Genomic DNA, 21,512 nt, shown 5'->3' with positions numbered 1-21,512 from the left:
CATAAATGAAAATGTTAGCAAATTAGACAATACATGACCAACTAAAATACTAAGCCAAACATGCCTATTAATAGAAACATTCCAAAGAGTACTTTGCCACACTTAGAAAAACCATTATTTCCTTTCCAAATTTCCCTTCCAAATGTAGTAACACTTCCCATCCTTAGACCTTTCAAGAATTCAACATAACTATATAAGACATGACTAATTTCTCCATTATCATTCACCCCATTGTTATTAGAAGGAAAAGAAAAGAAAGGGAAAATGGGGAGAGGGAAAATTGAGATTAAGATGATTGAAAATACAAATAGTAGGCAAGTTACTTTTTCAAAAAGAAGGCAAGGATTGATGAAAAAAGCTAAGGAATTGGCTATTCTTTGTGATGCTGAGGTTGGTGTTCTTGTTTTCTCCAACACTGGAAAGCTTTATCAATTTGCTAGCTCCAGGTAAAATTTAATTTAATTAATTCATCTTTATCTTTTATATATAAGATTTGTCATATCTGTGTGTGTCTGTGTGCGTATGTGTTTTTTTAATGTAAACAAAAACGCATTCTGATGCACAAACTATTTCATATTTACGCCGGGTTGGGGGAAGGGTCGGCCCCTAAGGGGTGTATATAGGCAGCCTACCTAACCTAGGCGTTAAGGGATGATTCCACGGCTCGAACTGACCTGTAGGTCATCCATAAATAATTTTACCGTTACTCCAAAGCTCCCTTCCAGATTGGTTAATTATGTATTTATATATAAGAGTTTATTTCTTGTGTTGTTCAACTCTGTTGTGAGACTCCTGTTAGTACAAAGATGGATTCTTTTTTTAATTCTTTTTTTTTTCTTTCTGATTGTGGGGTATGTTTGATTGATTTAATCATTTTCCTGATTTTTTAATAATAAAAGTTGAGAAATGAGAAAAATTTGGGTTTTAGATGAAGTTGTTGTACCACTTCTCAATTGTGCTTGTGATCCTTGAAAGGTACAATAGTGTTTTAACTTAATATGGCGTTTGTTTTAGAGTTGCAAAATTAGTTTTTTAATTTTTAGAAAGAAGAAAAAAAATTGTTTGAATAGCAAAAGAATTGCTAACTTTTTTCTTTAGGATTTTCAAACAATTAATACTTCTATTTTTCGTCAATTGTTTTTCTACTGTAAACTGGGACAATTAAGATGTAATTCGAATTATTTCTAAATTATGAAAACTTTTATTTGTAGCTTGGAAATGATGGTAAAAGGAAAGGATTAAAAATACATTTTCTTACTATTTTTGTCCTTTGCGTGATCAAATTTGATAGAAAACGAAAAAAAAAAAACAGAACTAAAATGGTTGATTATATTTGAATGAATAGAAGGTGTTCTAGGAGTGGAAGATTCTAAAAATGCTTAACAAGTACAGTAAAGAGCCCAAAAATGGATTGAAATACTTTTATTTATGCAATTAATTTCTAAAAGTTGATAGGTTGTTCCATTAATAGAATGAATTCTTGTTGGGATGGGCCATAAATAGTAGGTTAGGTTTACAAAAGGAGTATTATCACTTTTAACTCGCGCCAGAAACTATTTACATTTGGTAGCCAAAAAGTGTATAAAACTTGTCTAATTTTTGTATATAACATACATAATGTATATCTATACAAAAAATATATACTTTTTATATATTTTTTTCGCTTATTATTTTTATATCGGCTATTCAGTATCATTTTTCCTTTACAAAAGTATAAGTAATGAAATAGCCCAACAAAAGATATGGGCTTTCACTTATTTCACAACCATTTTTTTGAACCATCAATCGCCCATACCGAGTGGCCCAAATAAAGCCCAATAAGTCGATGTTCTTCTTTCTTCTTTTGTTTTTTGGAGCGATTGGGAGGGTTGTACACGTTTGTAGCTCGATAAATTATACACTATTTATATATATATATATTATACATCTTACGATTAATTTTTTAATGGACGGTTATAAAGTATAAAAATTATTTTTTTAAAATGAGGATCTAGGAAGGGAAAGGGCAAAAGAGAGAAAGAAAATTAAACTCAAGTTCATTTTGAAAGATCTAACTGATACTATTAGACTATAAGTTTTGATGGTGCCGAGATGTCGATAATCGTCTTTCTTTTGAACCCTTGAAACTCAAGTACATTATTAAATATAGACATACATATAGCGAAATATATGTCTATATTTCCAAGTTATAATCTCGCTTGTCGCAAACGATTACTTATATTTATTTCTTAGATAACTAAACTGTGTATAAAAGTTAAACTATTTTAATATTTCTCTTTTATTGTAATATCTTAGATTAATAAAATTTTCACTTTGTATTTTGAAGCATGGAAAACATACTGTCAAGGTATAACAAGGCTCCAGAGTCTTCTGAGCTTACCACAATCGAAAATGTGGCAGTAGAGGTAGTAATTAAACAAATATTTATCACATAAATTAATTAATCGCATGAATTATTTAAATAAATCATTTCCAATTTAATCTTTTCAATTGATTAATTTAAAAGATCTTGATTTTGTTAAATAAGCATGAGTCGCAGCCTGAAGTGAATGAATTAAGAGCTGAAGTTGCTTTGCTGCGTCAGGTGCAAAGGTAAGTTTTTCTTTTAATTTTCTACAATATTTTCCTTTTGCATAAAATAAATAGGAAAAAATTCACTTTAGTCTCTTAAGTTTAAATAATTTGCGTTTTGGTCCTTGTGGTATTTACTTATGCACATATAACCTTCAATTAATTAAAATGTACTATTGGTATAAAAATCAGATATAATTTCTAACCCTATGCGCACCCCTCCCCCAAACAATAACAACAATCAAGTGGGATCCCACGAGTAGTGAAAAAGAAATTTTGCAAAATATGGAAGCGTATATTTTAAACGTGCTTTACTAAGATAGTTTATTTATATATACTGACTCTTTAAAGAATTCTTATACTGTCAAGTTACTTATAAGCTAGTTATACTAAAATATATATAGTAATAAATGTGATTGATATAATATTAATTATTGATGATATTGATAATATTATTCTCTATATTTTTGCATATTATATAATGTGAAGTCGGTTAATGGGGAAAGAACTTGAAGGTCTGAACTTCAAAGACTTGCAGCAATTAGAGCATCAGCTAAGTGAAGGCATTTTAGCAGTTAAAGATAAAAAGGTATATATTAATTGCATTTTATTAATTAAGGAGTAGTTATTATATGTACTTCAAAAATTAGTCCTATTTAATACTCAAAAAAAAAGAAAGAAAAGGAAGGAAGCATATTATATTGCTCTTGAATTTATTTATTTTGCTATATATATTTTCAGGAACAAGTATTGTTGGGAAAAATTGAAAAATCACTGCTGCAGGTATACATTTGTGTTAAAATTTAAAAAACCCTGTATTTTGATTTTTTATTGACTTATTTCACTTTTTTTAATTAGAAATTTTAAACTATATCACCATATTGTTCTGTGAAAGCGGATGATTTAGAAGTTCGGTCCAGTTTTTTGGTGTCGTGGGGGAGGGATTGACCTTTCTAAACATCGGTCTATCGATATCACATAGTCTACTAAAATAGATTTCGTAAAAACCGGCTATATCCGATCTTAGTTGGCCTTTCACCCCTGGCCATAAATCATCCACGAATTTTGCCACGTATACTTGGGTTGGGTCATTCAAGGCTTGTTAAAACTTTTTTCAACGTGGTTATGTTTAGATTGATCAGTGTGGGTTTTATCGCTTTTTTATTTAAAATTTCATTTCCTCTCACAAAATTGTAATACTTTTTCAAGTAAAATGCATGTTCAAACACAATTTCAAATACCTTTTATCAATCTAACTCCAAAAACTTTTTTTTTTTTTAAATCACATTTTTTCTGTCCAAATACCTACTAAAATACTTTTTCATTTTCATTTTCTTTTTCTTTGTTTTTCTGCATGGCAGGAGAAAAAGGTTTCACTAGAAAATGAAGCTCTGCGTGAACAGGTATGCCCTTAAGTCTATATTCTAATTCTACATTTAATTGTATTTTAATATTATAATTGTGGTTTTATAGTTATTTTTCTTAATTTTGGTATATTATATACCTTTTTATTTGTTAAATCTGTAAAATTATTTTTTGTTTATTCAGATTGAGGAACTAAGACGCAGCTCCAGGCACTGTCAAGAAAGAGCTTTAGGTTTGGAGAATTCAGTTTGTGATTCAGACACTTGTTTGCGCTTAGGGTAATTATAATCTGTAATTACATTTTTATTTAATTAAAACTACTTATGTTACTAGTTACACACACAGGTATTATTAGTCTTCGCCTAATAATTATTATATTATAATCCTTGTATAACTCATTTATGAACCAAACGACCCATAATGGTACCATTTTTAAAATTTTCTACTCCAAATTATCGTGCCAAACTAAAATTTGTACAAAACTACTTAAAATATGATGTTCCTCCTTTAAAATATTTTCAATTTATTTTATGAAAACTAACTTAGAGGACAAATTTAAAATTTCTTATTCTTATTTGAGATCTTTACAGAAATAGCTGGTCAGATTCACTATTTATTTTTCATAGCCGGTATACATAGATTATATACGATTCCAGTCACCCGGAGTTCAAGTTCGATCCATTAGGTTCTTTTTTTTTTTCAGAAAAGAAACGAGAGACAAGAAAACATCTTTGATTACGATTAAAAGGAACAATCTCAAATAGACCAAGATCCAATTTCGGGTCATTTCTTGGTGAACATGATCTGCCATAATCTCTTCGATCCCTTCATTTATGTGCCAGAATAGAGAGAGATTTGGTAGGAAAGTGGAAGAGACCTTTTTGTATATGATAATCAAAGGGAGTGGGAAAGCTGCAGTTGAATGCACGATATATATATATATAATATACCTGCTGATTATTTTTTGTTTAAGCGAGTAAATGGACAATATATAGAAATAATACACCTGTTGATTATTTTTTATTTAAGCGAGTGAATGGACAAGTATTTAAGTTAATTATTTTTATTTTTTCTTACAGGCTACCAGTTAATACAAGTCAGAATATGATAATACCAAAGATGGAAAGTACTTCCAATGATGCTCAAAATCCAATGGTTTTGGAGTGATATTTTCTTGCATTAGACTCATTTCTCTATCACAGTTTTACATTAAGACTCTTTCTTATATTACTGTTGCTTAGCTTAGATTTAGCTAAGTTTTAATTATCAAGTTAATTTTTTTCATACATTTCTTGTTGTACTAAGTCAATGTTATGACCAGAACTAGTTGCAAAAGTTGGTAAGGCTCAGACCCATCAAGAATAGAGAGGACTTAAAAAAGAAAATAATGATATGACATCATTTTAGCAACTAATCCACAGTTAATGTCATTTTTAGATGTATGTTTTTAATATTTTGGGTTGCATCAACGCATGTCCTAGTGTCACCCTTTCCTCTATTTCCTTGACGTTATTTATACATATTTTTTAAGAAAAAAGAACATCCCAAAAATAATGTTATTTTGGTGGTCACCCCTTCTTTTAAAGTACACGTGATTCTTTAGTAACTAACTAGTATACGTACCTGTGCGATGTGCGGATCGATTCAAAGAAAAAAGAGTGGAGAGAGATAATAAAAATATATGTATATTGCAGATTAAATTTATCGATCACAATCAAAATAATTAAAACAAAAAACAAATAGAAGAATTCCATCGGGTTGTCTCTATATTATTGTTGTCAAGGACTACCATCCCAAGTGACTTGTTAAAAAAGGGTCTGACCATGAAATATTTGGTCTTCTTGTTGATCGCTAAAGGATTTGTTCCTCATTACGAGTTAAAAACTTAGCAGCAAGAGAAGAAGAAGAAGAAAAATTAACCTCAAAAAGTTTAATTTCTTGATATGGCGAAAAACCAGCTAACTCATTTAGATTTGCTAATATATCCAACGGCTCTGCAATTTGTGAACAACAAAAATATGACTAAGGACAAATAATATATGACCACAATTTGCAATCATCTAGAAGTAACATAATTTTAGAATGAAAAAGTAATATTTTTAGTACATGTCCAGATCAAGAATTGTACTATACACAAGTGTTTCCTAAGTAGCTACAATAAAATGCCACGCTGGATTGTAGTAAAGTGATTCTGCAAACCAAAACATTCTTGTATATATTTCTAAGAAGATAAAGAGGATGATAAAGAATGCTGCAACTTTTCTTTAAAAAGTTAGTTAGGAGAATTTTTTTTAACCACAGGACTCGAACCCGATATATCTAATTAAGGTAAGTTGGATCATATACATTTCACAACAATCTTTAGAGGAAGGGTCTACATATATTAGGTATATTAAAAGAAAAAAATAAAATATTTTATAAAAAGTAAAGATAACTTTTCGTATTGATGTAACCGTTTGAGCAAAAATTGGGGAAAGAGAATCACTCCCCCTAAATCCTTGTCGCGAATTTAAAATTTTTCATTATTTAAATTTTACGATTGATATCATTAGTGAGGTACATATATTATTATTCTCCTTTTACATTTCTCATTAAAAACGTGTAATAAACTTTTAGAATCCGTTTTTTGGAATCTTCAATAGTCCAAGTCTTATTTTTTATCTTTCTCATCAGAAAATGTATGCTACATTCTAATATTCTTTTTCTTAGTTTCTGCAAAAAAGCTTAAGTTCTCGATAAGTTATATTGTTCTTTGTAGAAAGAAAAGAGTTTTATTTTTTCTATTAAAAACAAGAGTTGAAGAGTATCGTTGAATAAAACTATATTGCGCATTCTTTTTTTCCCTTTTTACCCCCTCAGGTTTCAAGCGTTTCAACAAGTATATTAGTACATCAAAAATTATTTCGATATCAAGTTATAAACTTCTTGAATCTGGTTCTATTATCTAAGATCAACAATATCTTAGGAAAGATTAAATTATTTATAAAAGAAACTATTAGCAACTTTACATCTTAAAAAGCTAGAAAAATAATATAAGTAGTTAGTTACTTCTTACTGAGAAAGTGCAAAATCTGAGCTTCCCATCGTCCACATTTGTGCATCGTGACTCCCCTGTTTTTCGTGCTTACTCTAGAGAACCCAATGCTTAGATGTCAAAGTATGGAGTTCATTTCTCATAACGTTATTGAACTAATGAAAATTGTTTATGAAAGTCACTCAACATATTTAGGCCATATTAAATATTATTTTTCATATTTTTTTTAACTCAATCATTTAAACAATAAAAAAATACCCATTTAAATCGCGACTAAACCCATTCTTTGACCCGACCTACTTTTTCTTATTTTTATTACAAAAAATATAAATATTACTTTACTGTTAATTATCTTGGTTTTTAACATACTGATTTAAGCAAAGTATTAAATCAGTTAGATCTACATGTTAATCACAGACATTGAAATTGTTATTTGCATCCGGTCCTATAAATTTAATTGCAGCAGGATCATATGCCATGAAATTAACATGTTGAAGTTGATGCATATGGAGTTAAGGAAGAAACAAGCATCTGACAAGGCAACTTTGACTCCTGACTTAATTGTATTTGTCCCAAGCATTATGTACTTAGTATAAAAGCACAAGTTAAATTCTTAGAAGAGGAGGCGACGGACTCACTGGATTCAGTGACTCACTGGATTCAGTGCCAGAGCCAGCGCGAAACGCTGTGGTTGCGGGATTTTTTTATTTTGCCCGGGACAAGGTTATTTCGATCCTACACGGTCCCAACTCGTATAAAAAGGGTCCTAAACCTAATTTGAAGGGGATCTAACATACTTTGAAGGAGAATTCACGTGGAGGAACACACACCACGCTTGGAGGAGGCTTCCAACTAGTTTTTCTTCTCTTCTCTTCCTTTAATCTCATAGTTTGTTAGTTCTAGAGTTTTGAGTGCTACATGAACGTTGTAGTTTGAAACTTGAATTATTTTTATTATTTTATCATATTGGTTTATTTATTCAATCTTGTGCTTAATTATTTGATTGTTTGATCATCAATTGAATACTATCTACGAATCTAGGATTGAACTCGGGAGAGGGAATTCTAGATTGCATATAAGATTGAGTAGAGCGAGATCTTGAACCTGATTAACGGGGAACAGATTTGTGGTTAGGATAGAAATATACATAATCGCCTTACTTGGTTACTATACATGATTTATTAATGCGTTCTTGTTAATTCTAATTCCATAGGAATATAGGCGTTAGGTTAGCTTGAATAGGCGAGTAGTACTTCGAGAGAAGGCTACGAGCAATATTAACCCTATCACCCATAGCTCTATAATATTGGCTCTCATTGAATTCGTGTCTAATTTAGCTAACTTGTTCCTTTAATCTCTTAGTTTGCTACTCTAGATTAGTTTTAGTTAAATATTCATACTTTAGAAAATCGCTTGAATAGATTAATTATCTTAGTTTAATTTAATAAATAGTTAATCATAAGTCCCCGTGGGTACGATATTTAGACTTACAATCCTATATTACTTGTTGACAACGTATACTTGCGTGTGCGTTTGGGAGCAACAAATTTTTGGCGCCGTTGCCGGGGACTTAGAAATTAACTAGTCTACTAGATTAGATTTTTACTTTTTGTCTATTCAAGTTTAAATTTTAGCTTATTTTTAATATTTTATTATCTTTATTTACATGGCATCTTGGAACGAGAATTGGTCGAATATTGGTTATTTTTATTTTGATGATTCATGTCCATATTGTGGAGGACCACACTTGTGGCAAAATTGTGAATCTCAATCTTATGTGTGGAAGTTTTGTAATGTGTGTGGTTGTTTGTCCTAATTCTTATTATCCGTCTCAAAGTTCTTATTATAATATTTTTAATAATATTTATGAGTTTGATAAGAACAATGAAGTGGAGGATATGGAACGCGTTGCTCGTATTATGGACATGATGAGGCAAGTAGTCGAGCAACATGACATGATGATGAGGCAAGTAGCCGAGCAACAAGATGAAAATCAAAAGGCTATACAAAGAATTAGTGCATCAATCATGAGAATGAAGGCCGAGGCAGAAGAATTGGCTAAAGAGAGCGAGTTCCCACCAGAAGATAATTTTGAAGAAACAACTATAGTGAGACAATCTTGGCTAGAGGAACAAGCTGAGCTAATAAAATTTCATGAGTCTCTCCGTGATGGTCTTTCAAATATAACAGAACAACTGATAGAAGGAAGAACTGAGCTTAGGCAAGAGATAAACCAATTTGGCTCAGATATCCATGACTTGGAGGCTCAATTGAGTGCAAAGGTTGATGCGTGTAGCGCCCAACAATTTAGTGATGAGTTGAAAAAGATCTTCTAGGCCAAATTGAGAAGCTAAAACGAGAATATCAATCATTAGACCATGTTCTTGTGGATGATGATGAGGTTGAGGAAGTATATATTATTGAGGATGTCAAAAATAGTACAATTTTGGAGTTGGGGCGTGTTGTTCCCCATTCTAATCATTTTTCTACATTATGTTTGGATGGAGACATGGAGATCGATCCTTTGGAGAGTTGTATAGATGAAGAACAAGACTCTTATATTCTAAAATTTGCAACACCAAATAGGCAAAACGACATTCCTGACTTAAGGGCCAAGAAGTGCAAGATACGATATTTATTGCTTGGTTCCTTTATTTTCACACCACCACCCCATGAACGTGACAGAAAAATTGATGCAAAATTAGGGGCGCAATTCATATCCTCAAAGTGGAAGGAAAAGTGATGAAAGTGATGGCGTCGTGCCGTGACATTAAATCAAGCGCTTGTTGGGAGGCAACCCAATTTTATTTTTTATTTTTATTTTTGTTTTTAAATTATTTTTTTAATTGTGTTATCTTTGTAGTGCTGTTTTTGTATTTTGTAGGAGTAGAAGCATGGAGTCAAAGGCAATAGGCAAGTGCAAAAGCGAGCAGGCGATTGAAACTGAGTGTGAGGTACCCGCACAAGGGGACCATACCTAGGAGAAGTCTGAGTATCCCGTGAGCTGCTATTTCTTCGGCATGTGGCCTACCAGGGAGTTTCTTTTACCCTCTTATTATTTACAGTGTGCATTGAGGACATTGCACAATTTTAAGTGTGGGTGAGGAGATTGTCTAGGTGATTTTCTATGCTATCTTAGTTTAATTGTAGTATTCTTTCTTACTGTAGTGATTTTTGTAAAAGAAAAAAAAAAGAGTTTAAAAAAACGAAAATTGAAAAAATAAATTTAGACTTTTTCCGATGATGGATTTTCTTGGACAGCTTTCTTGAGGGATTAAGGTCCCATGAAAAAAAATTCAAAAATATTTTCTTTTTGTTCTAGTTAGTTTTAGTTAGGTAATAATCCCCCTTGGTTTTTTTTTGTGCATCGATTCTTTTCCTGGGGATGTAACTTGAACCGGGTAAATTTTTTTTATTTTATTTTTAGGATTAAATTTTTTTTAGGAGTAGAAAAAGGGGAAGAAGAAAAATCTTTTTGACTTGTTTGATACTAGCATATTTAGGCCTGAGTTTGAGAAGTACTTTCCTCTGAGTGCTTGAGTAATGAATAAAATAACAGACTTTCTAACACCTAGGCTAAGGGTTATGACTCTGTATATAGCTTATTTTGTTGTTCGCTATGATTCTGTCTGTCTTAGAGTAGAATTGATCCATCTTGATTGATATTTGTGTCATGTGGTGAGGATTTATTACATATATTTCATGTTTTGCATCTTAGTCTAGAACTTGCCCTGCATGTTATTGAAGTAAAATAAAAGTGTTGCTCTATTTAGAAGATGATAATAGGCTTTCTTTGATATGTCTTATGTATTTTAGCCTTTTCAGATATTGTACCACTAGTTAATCCTTTGAGTCAGTAGCCTTTTATTTGGTAGCTGTATTTTTGCCTTGATTCTTTTGTTGAATCTCTAGTTTTTGCACCCTGCTTCCTTGAGCACTGTTGCTTAGACTGTGATACTAATTGATAAATTTAAAGAAAGGGATGATTAACTGAAAAACGGTGACCAAATGATAGCTGCAAAGTGATGAAAGGGCCCTCTTGAAAAGAATGTGACATGAAAAAAAAAAGAGAATGAAAAAAAAATTGCTTTGAAAAAAAAAAAAAACGTTATTGATATGAGGAAAATACTTGCAAAATAATTAATGAAAAGAGGACTGAAAAATTAAGTGAAAAGTAGAAAATAATGGGTGATGAAGTCAAAAAGTGCAAAGTGCTTAGGGAAGTGTAAGTCACTATTATATAATTCTCCTATATATCCCATAGCCAACATTACAAGCCGTTAAAGTCCTATTTGATTTTATTCTAGTACACTTAATTAGTAGAGATGTACATAATGGGCAAGCATATGGTTCTTTGTACATACATGTGAATTCGTTTGTGAGTGTGAGAGTTGTGCTTTGATGCCAAGCCCTTAAATTATATCCATTCTTTGATTTGAGTGTATGGACTATTTATTCTTGTGAGGGTACTAGTTTCATAATAGATAGGTGATATTATTGGCTTTATTTGACAGAGTAGGTGAGCGAGCTTAAATTTGATGAGTTAGAGTCCCTTTCTAAGGTTAGGAGGCTAGAAGTTTGTTGTTTGTTTGTGACTTGTATATCTTGCACGATGATTAGGAAGTGTATTTCTGATGGTTTGAGTTGCTATAGGGCCTAATTGTTAGTATCAACCGAAGTGATAGTGTTTCTAGGCTTGATTTATTAAGAGTGATTTTAACGCTTACTCGAGGACGAACAACGATTTAAGTGTGGGGTGATGATGTTGGGCATATTTTCATATATTTTGATAATATTTACTCTATATTTTTACCCTTTTATTATTGTATTTTATATTATATATGCCCAACTAAGTTAAGAATTTTATTATACATTAATTGAGTGTTGATGTAATATTTGTAGGAATAAAAGAATGTCAAAATTCGAGACAAAAGGAAAGTTGAAAATTCTTGGTCTTGTTGGGCGAGACGTAACGAGCAGAAGAGCAAAATAGAGTAACTTTGATGTTGGAGTTGATGCATATGGCGTTAAGGAAGAAACAAGCATCTGACAAGGCAACTTTGACTCCTAACTTAATTGTATTTGTCCCAAGCATTATTGATGTTTGGTTATAATTCTTTATTTTAGTACATTATTTACCTTATATTTAGGTGCTTTAATGCTAAACTATACTATATTTGTGCTTAGTTGAGTTTATTTTATGTGTAGGTACATCGAAGATGAAATTGGGAGCAAAGTAGAGATTTTATGTGTATTTTATACGATACAAGAATGGAGTTATGATTATTTGATTAGTGGATATATATGGATTAAAGTGTAACAAATCAAAAGAAAAAAAAAAGGAACAATTGAAAAAGAAACAAGGAAGACAAAAACGGGAAAGAATTGAAAAGTTGAAAAAGAAGGACAACGTGAAATGGAATGTTAGGCAGCAAATCAAAGTCAGCCTTCCAGGCGACGCGAGACTCATTGCTCGTGTTAGAGCTCGCGCCGCGAGGCCTGAGGCGAGCTGGAGCGTGTGTTTGAGCAGGCTAGGCGTGGTCTGGCACGAGGTGACACGTGTTCCGAATTTTTAAAGCCTATTTTATCTCATACTTAGTTTTGGACTTGGTTATTTCGTCTAAGTCTTTTTCCTACACATATAAATAGTCATTAAACATAATTTTTGAGAGGGAGACCGACATTAGAACTTGAGACCGAGATTAGACCGACATTAGACCGGAGATTCGACCTAAGGAGGCAATAACACACTAGGAGCAAGGCGGAGAATTTTTCTACGAGTTTTTCACTTCCTTCTTCCTATTTCCATTATTGGTTATGAATTCTAGTATTGTAGTTATGCATACTATTATGAATAGCTAATTTGTTATCTAGAGTTTTGATAGAACCTTTTGTAAGATAAATTCTTGTTATGGTTTTATATAATTGAGCCGTTGAATTTCTCTATTTGTTCAACTACGTTTATATTGTGGTTGGTTGAAGATCTCTCAATCGACTGTGCCTATTTAGTGTGTATTACTCGGGAGAGAGTGTATATTTAGGTAGTTGTTGAACAACATCACTCTTAACGTATATGAGAGATCAATACGGAGGGTTTAAAGGTGAGACTAGGGATAACGAAACCTTGATGCGATCCAAGTGAGCCGTACTTAATGCCAGCTAGCATAATTCGGGAGAATATGTCTAGTAAATTATGGTAATTACTCAGGAGAGAGTTACGACACTCAGAGCGCTCATGATCGGTACAGAAAACTTAGGCAAAATTATAGAAGGCATAGCGGGAAGGATTCCAACAATTGGGGAAATCATAACTCTAGACCTCCTTAGTCTTGTCTTAAATTTCATCCTTGTTAGTTGATAATTTTACTGCTTTATAATAGTGTTAGTTAATTAGTTAGAAATAAATAATATAATCTCTATAATTAGGAAATTATTTGGACTTGTGTTTCTTAGCAATATTGAACAGTTGTAGCTAAACCTTAGTTCTCCGTGGGATTCGACTCCGGACTTGTAAACTGGATTATATTTGCAACGACCGCTTAGTCTTTTATATAAGACATATTTGAGCGTGATCAATTATGTACTTAGTATAAAAGCACAAGTTAAATTCTTAGAAGAGGAGGCGGCACACTCACTGGATTCAGTGCGGTTTCGGGATTTTTCTATTTTACCCGGGACAAGGTTATTTCGTCATACACGGTTCCAACTCGTATAAAAGGGGTCATAAACCTGATTTAGAGGGGATCTAACATACTTTGAAGGAGAATTCACGTGGAGGAACACACACCACGCTTGGAGGAGGCTTCCAACTAATTTTTCTTCTCTTCTCTTTCTTTAATCTCATAGTTTATTAGTTCTAGAGATTTGGGTGCTACATGAACATTATAGTTTGAAGCTTGAATTATTCTTATTATTTTATCATATTGATTTATTTATTCAATCTTGTACTGAATTATTTGATTGTTTGATCACCAATTGAATACTATCTACGAATCTAAGATTGAACTCGGGAGAGGGAATTCTAGATTGCATATAAGATTGAGTAGAGCGAGATCTTGAATCTGTCACGACCCGAAATTCCTACCTTCGGACCGTGATGGCGCCTAACATTTCACTTGCTAGGCAAGCCAACGGTAGAATAATATTAACTAATTTTTAAATAATTTTTTAATTTATTAATAACATAGAACGATTGCGGAAGTAAAGTCTGAAATATAGTGAATAATCCATAAAAAAAATAACGGTGTCAAAATACCATCCCAGAATTTGGTGACACAAGTGCACGAGCTTCTAGAATAATACAAATAAGGGTCTGAATAAAATAAATCTGTCAGGAAATAAACACACAGCTAAAGTAAAGTAGACGGGGACTTCAGAACTGCGGACGTCGTGCAGTTATACCTCAAGTCTCCTCTGAGTAGCTAAAATTCGAGCAAATCTATGGTACGCCGCTGGGACCAACTCAAAAATCTGCACAAGAATTGCAGAGTGTAGTATCAGTACAACCGACCCCATGTACTGGTAAGTGCTGAGCTTAACCTCGACGAAGTAGTGACGAGGCTAAGGCGGGTTACTTACATTAACCTGTATGCAATATTAGTAACAACAACAAATAATAGAAATAAATCAGATAACTCATTTATAATAATTGAAGCCAACCCAGCAGTCATAACCAATTATCATTTCCAGCAATTTCCGTTGCAGCGTGCAACCCGCTCTCACAATATATTTATATTCAATTCTGTTGCGGCGTGCAACCCGCTCTTCTAATATATTTATCTTAATCAAGTCTGTCATATAATTATTTTTAATCAAGTATATATATTGACTTTTAAATAAGTCTATTGCGGCGTGCAATCCGATCCCCCAAATATTGACTTTTAATAAGTTTGTTACGGCGTGCAACTCAATCCTCCAATATAGACTTTTTAATAAGTTTGTAGCGGCGTGCAACCCGATCCCCCAATATGGACTTTTAATAAGTCTGTTGCGGCGTGCAACCCGATCCCCCAATATGGACTTTTAATAAGTCTGTGACGGCGTGCAACCCGATCCTCCAATATATCCATTTCAATCAATTCTGTTGCGGCGTGTAACCCGCTCCTCCAATATATTCATTTACCAATTCTTATAGAAGAAAATTTCCCAATAAATATAATAATTAATATAAAATTATAAGACAACAAGCATAAAATAATTATGATTTAATTATGAAACAAACAATGACAAATAGCAAATTATTATGGAAATCAGGGAGAAAATAGGTAGTTTAATATTTAATATGCTAAATATTAAATAACAATTAAGACACATAATTCAAATAGCATGTAACAATTAATGCAGGAATTCAAGAATTAATATTTGACAAAGAATGGGAGAGAAACAATTATTATAATAATTAATTCACGATATAAAACGATTTATGATTTTTCGAGTAATTATGCAAATAATTAATTTGACGACGTATAGACACTCGTCACCTCACATATACGTCGTTCACATGCATTTCACATAATAAATAGTTTAAGGATTCTATTCCCTCAAGTCAAGGTTAACCACGACACTTACCTCGCTTTGTAAATTCCAATAAATTACTCGACCACAACTTTTGCTTTTAAATTTATCTCCAAAAGCTTCAAATGTATTCACAAACAATTCAATATACTCAATACGAATCATAGGAATTAATTCCATATGAATTTACTAATTTTTTGGATAAAATCCGAAATTCATTATAATATTCGACAGTGGGACCCACATCTCAAATTCCGGAAAAACTTACCAAATCCGAACACCCATTCCGAGACGATTCCAACCATACAAAAATTATCCAATTCCGATGTTAAATGGACCTTCAAATCTAAAAAATTTCGTTTTTTGATAGTTTTACAAAAATTCCAATTTCTTCCATCTAAATCCGAAATAAATGATGAATATAGACTTAGATTTATGAAATACAATCACTATATGATAAAGAATACTTACCCAGTTCGAAATCGTGAAAAACTCCTTTGATATCGCCCCTAAACCGAGTTCTAATTAAGGGTTTGTGGAAAATGGGAAAAATCCCATTCTGGTTCTGTTTTTAGTCACAGGCATCAGGCCTTCTTCACGTTCGCGAAGGGCCTGTCGCGTTCGTGATGAGTAGCAGCCCGTGGCTTTCGCGTTCGTGAGTCCTCCTTCGCGTTCGTGAAGGCTATTTCCCCCTTGGCCTTTGCGTTCGCGTGCCAATGATCGCGTTCGCGTAGAAGGACGACTGACCCCTCCCCCTATGTCTCCAAAGCTTCGCGTTCGCGTTGAGCTGGTCGCGTTCGCGAAGGGTAAAGTTCCCATAGCTTCGCGTTCGTGACCCAATCTTCGCATTTGCGAAGAAGGAAAATTCAACCGGCCCAGTTTGCTCTTCACGTTCGCGAGAGTACATTCAAAACTCACCCCGAGCCCTCGGGGCTCCAAATCAAACATGCACACAAGTCCAAAAACCTCATACAAACTTGCTCGCGCGATCAAATCGCCAAAATAACACCTAGAACTATGAATCGGATAGCAAATCAAAGGAAATTTTCAAGAAAATTTTAAAACTTATATTTTTACAACCGGACATCCGAATCACGTCAAATCAACTCCGATTCTCACCAAATTCGGCAAACATGTCATAAATATTATAGTTGACCTATATCGAGCTCCAGAACTAAAATGCGGTCTCGGTGCAATAAATCTAATCATCAGTAATTTCTTAGAATCATTAAGCTTTCAAGATTTTAATGTTTCATCAAAATTCCATATATCGGGATAGGAACCTCGGAATTCGATTCCGGACATATGCCCAAGTCCCAAATTACGATACGGATCTATCGGAATTGTTAAAATATCGATTCGGGTCCGTTTGCTCAAAATGTTGACCAAAGTCAATTCAGTTGATTTTTAAAGCTATATTTCTTTTACCTATTTTTCACATAAAAACTTTCCGAAAAATTGTACGGACTGCGCACGCAAGTCGAGGAATGATAAATGGTGCTTTTTGAGGTCTTAGAATATAGAATTACTTATTAAATTCAAAGATGACATTTTGGGTCATCACATTCTCCACCTCTAAAATAAACGTTCGTCCTCGAACGGAGTTAGAAAAAGTACCTGAGCTGGTGAATAAGTGTGGATATTTACTCTGCATGTCTGACTCGGACTCCCAGGTAGATGTCTCTACCGGCTGACCTTTCCATTGCACCTGAACTGAAGGATAACTCTTAGACCTTAACTATTGGACCTGTCGGGCTAAAATAGCCACCGGCTCCTCCTCGTAAGTCAAATCTTTGTCCAATTGGACTGAGCTGAAATCTAACACATGGGACGGATCACCATGATATTTCTGGAGCATAGACACATGGAACACCGGATGAACCGCTGATAAACTAGGTGGTAATGCAAGCCTGTAGGCTACTTCACCCACCCTTTCAAGAATTTCAAAGGGTCCGATATACCTAGGGCTCAACTTGCCCTTCTTTCCGAACCTCATTACACCTTTCATAGGTGAAACTCGGAGCAATATTCTTTCTTTAACCATGAATGCAATATCACGAACTTTACGGTTGGCATAACTCTTTTTCCTAGACTGAGCTGTGCGAAGTCGATCCTGAATAATCTTGACCTTATCCAAGGCATCTTGTACCAAATCGGTACCCAATAACCGAGCCTCTCCCGGTTCAAACCAGCCAACTGGCGAACGGCATCGCCTTCTGTATAATGCCTCATATGGAGCTATCTGAATGCTCGACTGGTAGCTATTATTATAAGCAAACTCCACAAGTGGCAAGAACTGATCCCAAGAACCTCCAAAGTTTATAACACAAGCGCGAAGCATATATCCCAATATCTGAATAGTGCGCTCTGATTGTCCATCTGTATGTGGATGAAATATTGTACTCAACTCCACCTGCGTGCCTAACTCACGCTGTACAGCCCTCCAGAAATATGAGGTAAACTGCGTACCTCGATTTGAAATAATAGACACGGGCACACCGTGAAAGCGGACAATCTCACGAATGTAAATTTCAGCTAACCTTTATGAAGAATAGGTAACTGCCACTGGAATGAAATGTGCTGATTTGGTCAACCTGTCCACAATGACCGAAATTGCGTCAAATTTTCTCTGAGTCTGTGGGAGTCCAACAACAAAATCCATAGTGATACGCTCCCATTTCCATTCAGAAATTTCTAACTTCTAAAGCAAACCACCAGGTCTCTGATGCTTGTACTTAACTTGCTGACAATTCAGACACCGAGCTACATATGTAACTATATCCTTTTTCATTCTCCTCCACCAATAATGTTACCGCAAATCTTGATATATTTAGGCAGTACATGGATGAATAGAATACCTAGAACTGTGTGCCTCTTCAAGAATTAATTTACGAAGCCCATCCACATTAGGCACACAAATACGACCCTGCATTCGCAAAACTCCATCTTCCCCCACAGCAACCTGTTTGGCATCACCGTGCTGCACCGTGTCCTTAAGGACAAGTAAATGAGGATCATCATGTTGCCTCTCTATGATGCTCTCATATAAAGAAAACCGAGCGATTGTGCAAGCTAGAACCCGACTGGGTTCTGAAACATCTAACCTCACGAACTGATTAGCCAAAGTTTGAACATCTGCAGCTAATGGCCTCTCACCAACCGGAATATACGCAAGACTGCCCATACTCACATCCTTTCTACTCAAAGCATCGGCCACCACATTGGCCTTTCCGGGGTGATACAAAATGGTGATATCATAGTCTTTCAACAACTCCAACCATCTTCTCTGCCTCGAATTAAGTTCTTTTTGTTTGAATAGGTACTGAAGGCTACGATGATCATTAAATACCTCACACGAGATACAGTATAGGTAATGCCTCCAAATCTTCAGCGCATGAACAATGGCTGCCAGTTCTAAGTCATGAACAGGATAATTCTTCTCGTGAACCTTCAATTTCCGTGACGCATATGCAATCACCCTGCCATCTTGCATTAATACTGCACCAAGCCCAATGTGAGATGCATCACAATATATTGTATATGATCTTGAACCTGTGGGTAATACCAACACTGGCGCCGTAGTCAAAGTAGTATTGAGTTTCTGAAAACTCAACTCTCACTCGTCTGACCATCTAAATGGGACACCTTTCTGGGTCAGTCTGGTCAATGGGCTTGCTATAGATGAAAACCCTTCCACGAACCGACGATAATAAGCTGCTAAACCTAGGAAACTCCGTATCTCTGTAACTGAAGTAGGTCTAGGCCAATTCTGAACAACACCAATCTTCTTAGGATCCACATTTATGCCTTCTGTCGATACAACATGCCCCAAAAAGGCAACTGAGTCTAACCAAAACTCACATTTTGAAAACTTGGCATATAACTGATTATTCTTCAAAGTGTGAAGCATACTTCGAAGATGCTGCTCATGCTCCTCTCGACTGCTGGAGTAAATCAAAATATCATCAATGAATACAACCACAAAAGAGTCCAAATAAGGCTTGAACACCCGATTCATCAAATCCATAAATGTTGTTGGGGCATTTGTCAACCCAAATAACATCACTAGAAATTCGTAATGTCCATACCGAGTCCGAAAAGCTATTTTAGGGACATCAGATGCCCTAATCTTCAACTGATGGTAACTAGACCCCAAATCAATCTTCGAAAATACCTTGGCACCCTGAAGCTGATCAAATAAGTCATCAATTCTTGGCAATGGATATTTGTTTTTGATAGTGGCCTTGTTCAGCTACTGATAATCTATACACATCCGCATAGAGCTATCTTTCTTCTTTACAAATAATACGGGTGCACCCCAGGGCGAGACACTAGGTCTAATGAATCCTCGATCAAGCAAGTCTTGTAACTGCTCTTTCAATTCTTTCAACTCTGGCGGGGCCATACGGTATGGTGTAATAGAAATGGGCTGAGTGCCCGGAGCCAAATCAATACAGAAGTCAATATCTCTGTCGGGTGGCATCCCCGGCAAATCTGCAGGAAATACTTCTGGAAATTCACGAACAACTGGTACTGAGTCCATAGAAGGAATATCCGCACTGGGATCGCGAATATAAGCCAAATAGGCTAGACACTCTTTCTCTACCATACGCCGAGCTTTCATATAAGAAATAACCCTGCTGCCAGAATGAACAGGAGTTCCTTTCCACTCTAACCGAGGTAACCCCGGCATGACTAGGGTCACTGTCTTGGCATGCCAATCCAATATAGCATGATAAGGGGACAACTAATCCATACCCAAGATGACATCAAAATCTACCATATCAAGAAGTAGAAGATCCATACTAGTCTCAAGACTACCAATAGTAATCACACACAAATGATAGACATGATTTACTACAACAGAGTCTCCCACCGGTGTAGATACACACACAAAAGCACTTAGAGAATCACAAGGCACAACCAAATATGAAGCAAAATAGGAGGACACATAGGAATAAGTAGATACTGGATCAAATAGAACTGAAGCATCTCTATGGAAAACTGGAATAATACCTGTGATCACAGCATCAGATGACTCAGCCTCAGGCCTAGCTGGAAAAGCATAAAATCGGGGTTGGGCCCCACCACTCTGAACTGCGTCCCTAGGACGGCCTCTAACTGGCTGGCCTCCACCTCTAACAGTCTGACCTCCACCTTTAATGGCCTGACCTCCACCTCTAATGGCCTGACCTCCACCTCTAGCTGCCTGAACCCTACCTCTAGCTGGCTGAGCAGGCGGTGAAGCAACCGATGCCGGTATAATGACACGAGAATCTTGCCGAGATCTGTTACTCGCCAATCTAGGGCAATACCTCCTGATGTGACCAATGTTCCCACACTCATAACACATATCCTGATGTCGTGGCTGCTGAAGGTGAAGCTGACCCAAATGGGTCGGATAACTGCTGTAGTAACTCTGAAGTGGTGATGCACTGATAGGAGCTGAATGTGCACTGAATGTTGGCTGCCCAGAGTAAGGCATAATAGGACCATGACTCCCTAAAGCACCGGGAGATATATGGAGTGCTGAATGAAATGGTCTGGGAGGATGACCCCTACCAAAATTACTCTTGCCTCCAGACGAGGCACCACTGAAGCCACCGAACTGACGAGGCCTCTTATCAGACCTCTGCCCTCTCTCATGTGCAAGAACTATCTCGATCCTTCTCGCGACATTAGCAGCCGCCTGAAAAGAAATCTCGCTTCCGATCTCCTTGTCCATCTAAAGCCTGATAGGGTGAGTGAGTCCCTCAATAAACCTCCTCACTCTCTATCCCTCAGTAGGTAGTAAAAGGAGAGCATGACGGGCCAAATCCACAAAACGGGACTCATACTTAGTAACAGTTATACTGCCCTGCTGTAGACACTCAAATTGCTTGCGGAATTCCTCTCTCAGTGTGATAAAAAGGAACTTCTCCAGAAATAGCTGAGAGAACTGCTCTCAGGTAAGTGCAGGTGATCCAACTGGTCTAGTCAATGTATAATCTCTCCACCATCTCTTGGCGGAACCCGTCATCTGAAATAC

General features: G+C 35.2%; 1 protein-coding gene across 1 annotated transcript; it reads left to right on the top strand.

Annotated features, from left to right (window-relative positions):
* Window positions 1-222: 222 nt before the first annotated feature.
* Window positions 223-5,324, top strand: LOC138910583 (MADS-box transcription factor 23-like). Its single transcript, XM_070201825.1, has 8 exons — window positions 223-446; window positions 2,327-2,405; window positions 2,528-2,592; window positions 3,061-3,160; window positions 3,313-3,354; window positions 3,933-3,974; window positions 4,120-4,214; window positions 5,016-5,324. The coding sequence occupies exons 1-8, from the start codon at window positions 265-267 to the stop codon at window positions 5,101-5,103; spliced, it is 693 nt and encodes a 230-aa protein (XP_070057926.1). The 5' UTR covers window positions 223-264; the 3' UTR covers window positions 5,104-5,324.
* The last annotated feature ends 16,188 nt before the right edge of the window (window positions 5,325-21,512 follow it).

This window comes from Nicotiana tomentosiformis, chromosome 4, assembly GCF_000390325.3.
Source record: "Nicotiana tomentosiformis chromosome 4, ASM39032v3, whole genome shotgun sequence".
Lineage (NCBI taxonomy): Eukaryota > Viridiplantae > Streptophyta > Magnoliopsida > Solanales > Solanaceae > Nicotiana > Nicotiana tomentosiformis.
This window is presented reverse-complemented; position numbering and strand designations above follow the sequence as displayed.